The following is a 9624-nucleotide window of genomic DNA, read 5'->3' on the forward strand; positions in this document are numbered from 1 at the left end:
CACATTTTGTTGGTTATATTTCTTGCATTATGGAATTCACCCTTGTCAAAACCATCTAATCGTAGACTTCAACGATTAGGAGTTTTACTATTCACGCCAATGACAAAACAGGCTGACAATGGAAGTTGATGTTTCCTTAATCTCGAAGCTAGTCATAAGCATATTTCTCCATTATTTGTTTTGTTCAGTGTTAAAGAATATATATTTTATATGGAACTTTAGGTAGATATTATTGTGTCTCCATTATTTTTTCTTGCCAAATTTACACATTTTTATCAAAAATCATCCCCCATGTATGTAGAGCTTGGTATTTAACATTTTACATATTTCCATAGGCATTATCTGTGATCTACCATTTGCTTTTGTTTGGATGTTTGCTTGCCCATTTGTTCATCTCATGGTTCAATTATACTATATGTGGTCATCTTTAGTTTGCGATTATTGCCTTCTAACTAGATTCAAATTTCTGTTTGATTTATGAATGGCAATAAACAGTACTGTGTGGTGCTGTTGACATCCTTGTTGTCATTGAATTCTGTTGTTTATGTTTGTTCTTATGCCCATTGAGGTTGTTCTGTATTCTTTATAAGATATCCACGTAATCTCTTCTCATTTCAATTGATTGGGTCGAAAAATCAATCTAGAATTTGTTGCATCACTCGATCCAGTTATCTTGAAAATTATAACTATTAAAGATTTTTTATTTAGCATATTAAAAAGCTGCTTGTGGTTCTAATTTTCGTTGTTTTTTTTCCCACTTTTTCTTTGTTAAATCCAGTTTGACATCTCAACTTGTGCTCAATTAAAACAAAAGTTTTGCTATGTTTATGTATTCTATGAACCTCTTGATACAAACATCTGATTCTTGCTTTTTCAATGGCATCAGTTGCAAACAAGTCCTTTTCTGAGGCAAACAGTTGTGGCAGTTGTAGCCAGAACCGAGAGGCGGGTTCAACTGCATCAACAGCTGTCCTTGTTGGTGATCGTTTGCTCGTTGCAAATGTTGGGGACTCTAGAGCTGTCATATGTAGAGGAGGAGATGGTAGGCCCCACATCCTGAAATCAGTTCTCTTATCATCAATTACGTGTAACGGATTTCTGTACTTAATCTAGAACTAAACCGGCTCAATTTAGACGGAGTGTACTGCATTTTTTTTTTACCAACTGTATTTTGACAACCCAACCTATTTAAGAGCAATGTTTAGAATGTGACACCAGTGACATCTAGGTTCTTAGGATATATGTAGGTTCTAGACCAACAAAGTTTTTTGGCCTTCTCTTGATCCTGCCAAATGCTATAGTAGCTCTGTGTGTCTCCGGTGTACTGTACACATTGAAACAAATAATCATATAGTTTCAGATTCTTCAAAAATCTAGTAATATAAAAAAGTATAGACAGGAAGGAGAAAGAGAACATATTCCTGTTTGGATTCACAGAATTTAAGCCTCAATTTGGAGAATTGAACCTGCGAAAAAATATTCAGAAATGGCTGAAACTGCACACTTATGATGATAAATGAGGATTCAAATTGTCGATGATGGATGAGGTGCTAAAGTTCATTACGCTCTCGTATTGCATGTACTCTTTTTGAACTGAGATTTGAAGATTAATAGTTTACTAGCAAGTTAAACAGGATTGGAAACTTAATATTAAGTTATCCAATTTTTACACACAGAATTAGTTAAAGAATAATGATCACTTTTTTATGCTACTTCTATAAGCCATTGCACTTAATGTCTTTATGACTTTTCGATGCTACAGTGGTTGGATAGCTAGATACTTTTGGTGAAATTGTATATTAATAGTTTAGTCATGTTATCTTGTCTTTAATGTATGATCCAAGAACTATTTTTTGTTCATCGCTTGAGTGTTGTTCCTTAATTGATGAAACTTTCCATTTAGCGCCATACATGGTAGGTTTTGGTGCCACTTTAGATGTATGACATGTCTTGAAATCTACAAATGGGATTTTTATTGGTGTGATTTATTATTCTAGGGTCTTTTATTCTCCAGTCCACATTTTTTTGGTTATATTTCTTGCATTCTGGAATTCACCCTTGTCAAAACCATCTAATCGTAGACTTCAACGATTAGGAGTTTAATTATTCACGCCAATGACAAAACAGGATGACAATGGAAGTGATGTTTCCTTAATCTTGAAGCTAGTTATAAGCATATTTCTCCATTATTTGTTTTGTTCAGTGTTAAAGAATATATTTTTTATACGGAATTTTAGGTAGATATTATTGTGTCTCCATTATTTTTTCTTGCCAAATTTACACATTTGTATAAAAAATCATCCCTCATGTATGTAGAGCTTGGTATTTAACATTTTATATATTTCCATAATCATTATCCGTGATCTACCATTTGCTTTTGTTTGGATGTTTGCTTGCCCATTTGTTCATCTTATGGTTCAATTATACTATATGTGGTCATCTTTAGTTTGTGATTATTGCCTTCTAACTAGATTCAAATTTCTGTTTGATTTATGAATGGCAATAAACAGTACTCTGTGGTGCTGTTGACATCCTTGTTGTCATTGAATCCTGTTGTTTATGTTTGTTCTTATACCCGTTGTGGTTGTTCTGTATTCTTTATAAGATATCCATGCAATCTCTTCTCATTTCAATTGATTGGGTCCAAAAATCAATCTAGAATTTGTTGCATCACTCGATCCCGTTATCTTGAAAATTGTAACTATTAAAGATTTTTTATTTAGCATATTAAAAAGCTGCTTGTGGTTCTAATTTTCATTTTTTTCCCCCACTTTTTCTTTGTTAAATCGAGTTTGGCATCTCAACTTGTGCTCAATTAATACAAAAGTTTATGTATTCTATGAACCTCTTGATACAAACATCTGATTCTTGCTTTTTCAATGGCATCAGTTGCAAAAAAGTCCTTTTCTGAAGCAAACAGTTGTGGCAATTTCTTGTAGAGCACCCATTTTACTTGCAAGTTCTGTTTCTTGGTTCTTACAGTATGTTGCAAAAGCAATTTTCTGATCATGATAAGAGTAGTTGACCAAACGAACTTCTGGGTGCTTCATAAATTAGAGAAAAAAGTCTTTTGTTCCCCATATAGCAAGTTTTGCTTCTAGCTCGTCCAGTAGATTGCAACGGCAATTTTTCTGATTGCTTGGTAATTTAGAGAAAGAAACCTTTTGTCCCTCGTGCATCATGGGCAAAAGCCAGTTCTTGGTACTTTGAACAACAGAGACCTGGCAAATCAACCTGTTGTGGTACTTGGTTGATGTGAGCTCTCATAATTAAACCGATCACTCTATTTTGATGGTGATAATATGGAGATGATTTTCTCTGGATGTGCTTGAAGGTTCTGTTTTTAACAAATTCAGTATCTGAAATAGAATACAATCACCAGAATCTTGTATTGAATTATTGATTGAGCCTCTTAAAAGTTTAGTTCTTTACTAGGAACTCGGCTCACGCTATTTTTTGTTACTTTTGCAGCTATAGCTGTCTCAAGGGATCACAAGCCTGACCAAACAGATGAGAGAGCAAAGGATTGAGGATGCTGGGGGCTTTGTAATGTGGGCTGGTACTTGATCTCCTCCCTCAGTTTTTATCAGTTTAGATCATTTCGTTATTTAAATACTGATCAACTGTAACTGCAGGGACATGGCGTGTCGGTGGTGTTCTTGCCGTTTCTCGTGCATTTGGTGATAGGCACCTGAAACAGTTTGTTGTCGCAGATCCAGAAATTCATGTTTGATCTCTGACCTGTCACTTTATTCCTACAATGTTATTGTCTTCAAGACTCGAGACATATCATCATCTGACAGTAATGCCTTTGACTGCTTCGACTACTGTTGAATGCAGGAGGAAGCGGTTGATGGATCTCTCGAATTCCTCATCCTTGCAAGTGACGGATTGTGGGATGTTGTCACGAATGAGGTACTTTAAAAGAAGATAATAACAAAAAAAAAAAAAAAGGTACCTGAAATATCATCTCCGAAGATTGAACCCTTTCTTTTTCATTTGGTTCCAAATTCAGGAGGAGGTGGTAGCTATTGTCAAACCCCTACAAGATCCAGAACAAGCAGCAAAGAAACTGTTACAGGAGGCCTATCAAAGAGGTAGTTCTGACAACATCGCTTGTGTCGTGGTACAGTTTCTTGGCTAGCCTTGATAACACAACCGAGCAGCAATAGGTACAAATTGTCTGCTTGATCTTTGTCATCGCTTTGTTATCTGTAATGGTTTCATGGATTTGGAAGTCAATAAAAAGATACCTTTGCTTTAACCAAAACTAGTAGCAAAAAGAGTATATTTGTGATGCTTAGTGGAGTCTGTATCATGCTGTTTTCACTTTTGTTAGAATAATCAATAAGATTGTTTGGTTAGAGTGCCTAAATTTCTTCCTGAATAGTCGTTTATATATACAAACCATTTTTACCATTTGGAATTTACTCCTGCAATTAAAGTAGCTCAAGTTTGGTAATTTAAGCCTTAAGGAACAATTTTGATATGCCCCCTATGAAAGCAAAATGAGACCCATGAAAGAAGGTCTCTTATTGAGTTTGTATTATAAATGTTGGCAGGAAGATTAATTTCACATGGATACAGAATTGAAGAGTCTAATGATACATAGTGGAGTTTGATTGTGATAGTTTCCATGGTAACTTTGACCATTTTGACGTAGATTCAAAGGTAAAGCCGTATAACCATTCTTCGTGATTGATCCATGAAGGGTCATGCCCATGTCTTATCTAGAGTGGCAGATGCGGATGTGTTTGAATAGAATAGAACCTAACCTATTAATTTGTTGTTTGCGCCCCTTAACAAAAATTATAGGTCCCATGTCATCCAAGAAGGATAGGAACATCTAAGTTACTTTTTAACCCTACACAGTTTGCCTCGTGCAAAAGAGTCTACCTTAGCCTTCATATTCTCCTCGTCTGTTGTGGACACAACCTTTCTTGACTCGGACACAAAAAAAGGAAGAGAAAAATAAACCAAAAGAAGGCTAATGGAGTTGGAGACAACGACCGATTGAATGAACAAGTTGATCGAGTATGGTGCCTCTCTCTCTCTCTCTCTCTCTCTCTCTTTCCATCCACACTAACCTGTTATTTAATGCTTTGTTGTCGTCCGCAGCCCACTGCCGACGACGCTTTCAGCAGAGCAGCGAGAACAGAAAAAAGGAGATGAAAAGTTGGTCCACCGGGGAAATGGAGGAGGGTGCCGAAAGCGGCGTTAAGACGTGGATCCTGGCATTTCTCTTTTGTCGAGGACTAGCGTAGAGATGCCGCAACGTCGAAGCTGCTGCCTCGCTCCTCCAAGTAAGTAGCTCTTTTCTTGGCCCTGCCTTCCCGTTGCACGGTCTCAGATAGAGAGACCGGCATTCTTCCTCCGTGCGCTCCACTTGCAGTCTCGGCACGGGCTGAGGCCGTTTCTCAAGTACAGGAGGCTGCGAGTCAGGTGCACATGGGTTGGGTCGAAAGTCCCTAGCGATGTTGCGATGGCGACAAAATGGCACCCGCAGACTGTCTCTCAAGGTGGGCCAATCCCAGTGTTCCACGATTCTGTCAGCTGTCCGCCACTTCCGGCTCGTCGTCATCGAGCACTCACTAACGCGACCGTGATGACAAAATGCAGTCTTCCCGATCGCGACGTATAAGAGAAGAAGGGCGATAGATTGATGGATGGAGGAATCGAGAGAGAGGCAAGTGATGGCGTTCGAGTGGGAATGGAACTCGATATGGCAGTTGTTTGCGACGCTGGTGTTCCTCCGGACGGCGTACAGGGACTTCCTTCCCCCGGAGCTCCACCACTCCGTCGGCTTCCTCCTCCGTGGCCTCATGACCCGCTTCGACACCGACCTCAAGATCATCGTCGATGAGTACGACGGCTCCTGCAGCAATGAACTCTACAGCGCCGCCCAGGCTTACCTCGGCAGCCACTGCCTCGACGACGCCCGCGTCGTCCGTCTCGCCAAGCGCCACGACTGCCCCCTCCCTCCTCCCCTCCTACCACACCACCCACGACTCCTTCCAAGGCATTCCCCTCCAGTGGAGCTCCGTCGTGGAGCGCGCCTCTGCCTCCTCTTCCCCCATCCGCAGCAGCTCCCTCTCTTCGGACCACCGCTACCTCGAGCTCTCCTTCCACAGCCGCCACCGCGAGGCCGTCCGCTCCCAGTACATCCCCCACGTCCTCCCGGAGGCCGAGCGCATCCGCCTCCGGGCCCGGGAGCGCCGCCTCTACACCAACCGCTCTGTCGTCTTCGGCGACGACCACCGTAACCCCTGGTCCCCCGCGCCCTTCTCCCACCCCTCCACCTTCGACACCCTCGCCATCGACCCGGTTCTCCGCGACGACCTCCTCCGGTTCGTCAGCCGCCGGAACTATTACTCCCGCGTCGGCCGCGCCTGGAAGCGGGGCTACTTCCTCTACGGTCCGCCCGGGACGGGCAAGACCAGCCTCGTCGCCGCCATCGCCAACCTGCTCGAGTTCGACGTGTACGACCTAGATCTCACCGCCCTCCGCCGCCTCCTCGTCTCCACCAACCCCAAGTCCGTCGTCGTCATCGTTTGTACAGCCTCGTCAACTTACTAAAACAGCCTTTGCTCCCTTCGTAGATCTTCTTGGTGTTTCTTTCTTTCTGACTTGAGCACAACGAAGACATGCCTCTTCCAGATTAAGCTTTTCATGCGTAAAATCTCACACCACCATCTGACTTATCTCCTCTAAATTAGCTTCTCACATTGGATCCTTCCACACGACGAACACGATTGTTGCATGTTAAGTGGTCATGTCTCTTCTCGATCTAAATCATTCAGATTATTGCATTGGGAGCTTCGATGCATGATGGATGGAGGGCAGTATTCGTCCCACCACTTGTAATCCACTAAAGGAAGGGGTGGACTAATCTTAAGCAGGAGGCTTAGACCCCTCGGACCCGGCAAAAGCCACGTGGGTCGAGCAGCCTTTGCCTACCGCTCCGCCCGGAGATGCGGAACGCGAATCATTGAAACTTTCAACGAGGGAGTGGCACCCCATGCAAACTTGTGGAATTCCCTCTTAATAGTTGTTACAGTCCATCAGTGTCTGTGCAGAGACAGATGGGAACTTAATTTAAATAAGAGTTTCAATGTATACATATATTATTGATTTTAAAAAAGAAACGTCTAATCAAAATCTACCATATCAAATTAATTTATCTAAAAATGGTTTGAAGTCGATTGATTTTTAAGACTCTTAATTAAGGCTCATATTAGCATGGCGCCGTTCCGCGCGTCCCGAGCGGCGATCGTACAAAGGTACCACCTCACCTCCCGAGAACCAATCGCTACGCCCGCGTACGGTCGACCCTCGTACAGTAGTATAAAAACCCCAGGCCGGCATCCGACCTGGGGAGGGAAGGGGGAGAAAAAAGATCATCCAGCCCGTCACTGACTAAATCGTCGGAGGGACCAAAGTCGGAAGACACCCGACGACGATCTTTTTTGCAGGGAAGCTATCATCCGCTGGCTAGAAGGCACTAATCAAACCCTGCCAACGATCAAAGTGGTGGTCGATCGATCTCAAAAGCCAACTCAACCAACCAGAGACTTTCGACATTGCCTCGTGGACCAGGCCGTGCTGACTCATTAGCCACGGCGCATCAATCCACCAACATTTTTGGCGCTAGAAGGAGGGCCATGTCGCAGGAGCATCTCACGGGAGCCCTCTAAGAAGGAGAACCATCGATCGGTCACCCCTCTGCCGGACCCAGAGATCAGCACCTCCCCATCCTCAAAGACGGGGGAATCTCGACTTCAACGCCAGATCGTTACTGGCGCTTGTTTAATGACCCGCGGTTGTCGCCCCCCGGAATTACTGCAGGACCCTCGACCGTGTCGCCCGAGGCGTTTCTCAGCCTAACCAAGCAAGTACAAGCAATAACGGGGATGATGCAGACTCTCGTCCCACTCATCCCCCAGATCGTATAGTTGGCAACTACCCCGACCGACCCTACCCGGCAAAGGCCGGCCAAGGAGCAAGTCGGGACAGGAGAAGCCCGAGACAGAACGACAGGCCCGAGAGGATCGCCCGAGCAGAGTGCACATGTGCCCTGCCAGGTCACACCGCCCCGCCCTGAGCCTGACACCATATCATCCGACTCGGCGAATGACTCGTTCAGGATGCAACTATCCCGGGTCAACTATCGCCTGGACGAGTTCCAGCGAGAGCTTCAGAAGTCACGGAGCTAGCCGATCAAGGGCGACTCGGGCGGATCCCCCTTTATTCAGGAAATACAAGAAAAGCCTGTATCCCTCAACTTCAGGCTGCTAGCATTGGAGACATACGACGGCGGCTCCGACCCTACAGAGCACGTCGCCGCGTTTCAGGCTTAGATGGCCCTCTTCGGCACTTCCGATGCATTAATGTGTCAGGCATTCCCGACCACCTTCAGGGGACCAACACGCGCGTGGTTCAGTCGGCTACGCCAGTCCTCAGTTTCATCCTTCGATCAGCTCGCCATGGAGTTCGAGCAGAATTTCCTCGCCAGCATGCGACCCAGGCCTTCCATGGCCACCCTGCTTGCATTATCCCAGCGTGAGGACAAGACACTCTCCCAATTCGTGGCACGTTTTGCCACTGAAATCCGCAGATTCCCGGACGCTCACCCTTCTCTAATCATGTAGGCGTTCTTGATGGGGATGAAGCCCTCAAGGTTCTTCTGGTTGCTGATCGAAAAACCCCCAACAACCATCCCTGAGATGCTCCAGCACGCCAACCAGTACGTTGCCGCAGAAGTACTAGTGGCAGGAAGGCGTGTGGACGGAAAGAGGCCAAGGGTCGAACAATCCCGAAATGCTACCTCAGCAGTCCCAGCGCAACCCCGGCGGAGGCCCGACCGACCCGAGCTACTGCTCCCGAAGCCCCCGCCTCTCCCGCTGAACACATCTCGTACCGAGATCTTCCTCCAAATAAGGGAGAAGGGGGAGAAAAAAGATCATCCAGCCCGCCACTGACTAAATTGTCGGAGGGACCAAAGTCAGAAGACACCCGATGACGGTCTTTTTTGCAGCGAAGCTGTCATCCACAGGCTAGAATTCGCTGATCAAACCCCGCTGCCGATGATCAAAGTGATGGTCGATCGATCTCGAAAGCCAGCTCAACCGACCAGAGACTCCCGACATTGCCCCGTGGACTTGGTCGTGCTGACTCATCAGCCACGGCGCATAAATCCATCAACATTTTTGGCGCTAGAAGGAGGGCGGTCAGGTAATAACCACCTCGCCCCCTCCACAGTCGAAAGCAGGTCAGGAATAGAGCCCTAGATGGTTCTATCCCGACCGCACGACATTCCCCAAGGAATGCCACCAAATAGCGCCAGGAGTTCAGCGCCATCTGAGACGGCGATATACCCCATGTACGGAGGCAATCCTCTATAACGAGATGAAGCGGGAACCGCAGCCCCGCCTCAAGGGCACCCACCATCAGCCCAAATCCCTGGGGAAACTAATCATACGACCGCTGACCTGACCGAGGGGCAATAAGGCCATAACACTCCGGGATGCAATAACGATCCCGAAGCTCCCCCAGAAGCTCCTCGGTCACCACCGAGTCTACATCATGCCACAGCTTGAGACTAGCAAGCACGTCAGAACCTCCCAC

The 9624-nt window shown here is 45.3% G+C and overlaps 1 protein-coding gene and 1 pseudogene across 1 annotated transcript; both read left to right on the top strand.

Moving 5' to 3' along the window:
• The first annotated feature begins 876 nt into the window (after positions 1-876).
• LOC135635938 (probable protein phosphatase 2C 59) lies at positions 877-4144 on the top strand. Its single transcript, XM_065147416.1, has 4 exons — positions 877-1042; positions 3636-3727; positions 3841-3915; positions 4016-4144. Exons 1-4 carry the CDS (start codon positions 877-879, stop codon positions 4142-4144), a joined length of 462 nt encoding a protein of 153 aa, XP_065003488.1.
• LOC135617246 (AAA-ATPase At3g50940-like) lies at positions 3630-6600 on the top strand (annotated as a pseudogene).
• The last annotated feature ends 3024 nt before the right edge of the window (positions 6601-9624 follow it).

This window comes from Musa acuminata, chromosome BXJ1-3 (genome assembly GCF_036884655.1).
Source record: "Musa acuminata AAA Group cultivar baxijiao chromosome BXJ1-3, Cavendish_Baxijiao_AAA, whole genome shotgun sequence".
Taxonomy (NCBI): Eukaryota; Viridiplantae; Streptophyta; class Magnoliopsida; order Zingiberales; family Musaceae; genus Musa; species Musa acuminata.

Coding starts and splice junctions, on each gene's coding strand:
- LOC135635938 (XM_065147416.1), top strand. CDS start 877: ATGGCATCAGTTGCAAACAAGTCCTTTTCTGAGGCAAACAGTTGTGGC. Junction 1,043..3,635: donor CATATGTAGAGGAGGAGATG/GTAGGCCCCACA, acceptor CTGTAACTGCAG/GGACATGGCGTGTCGGTGGT. Junction 3,916..4,015: donor GGGATGTTGTCACGAATGAG/GTACTTTAAAAG, acceptor TTCCAAATTCAG/GAGGAGGTGGTAGCTATTGT.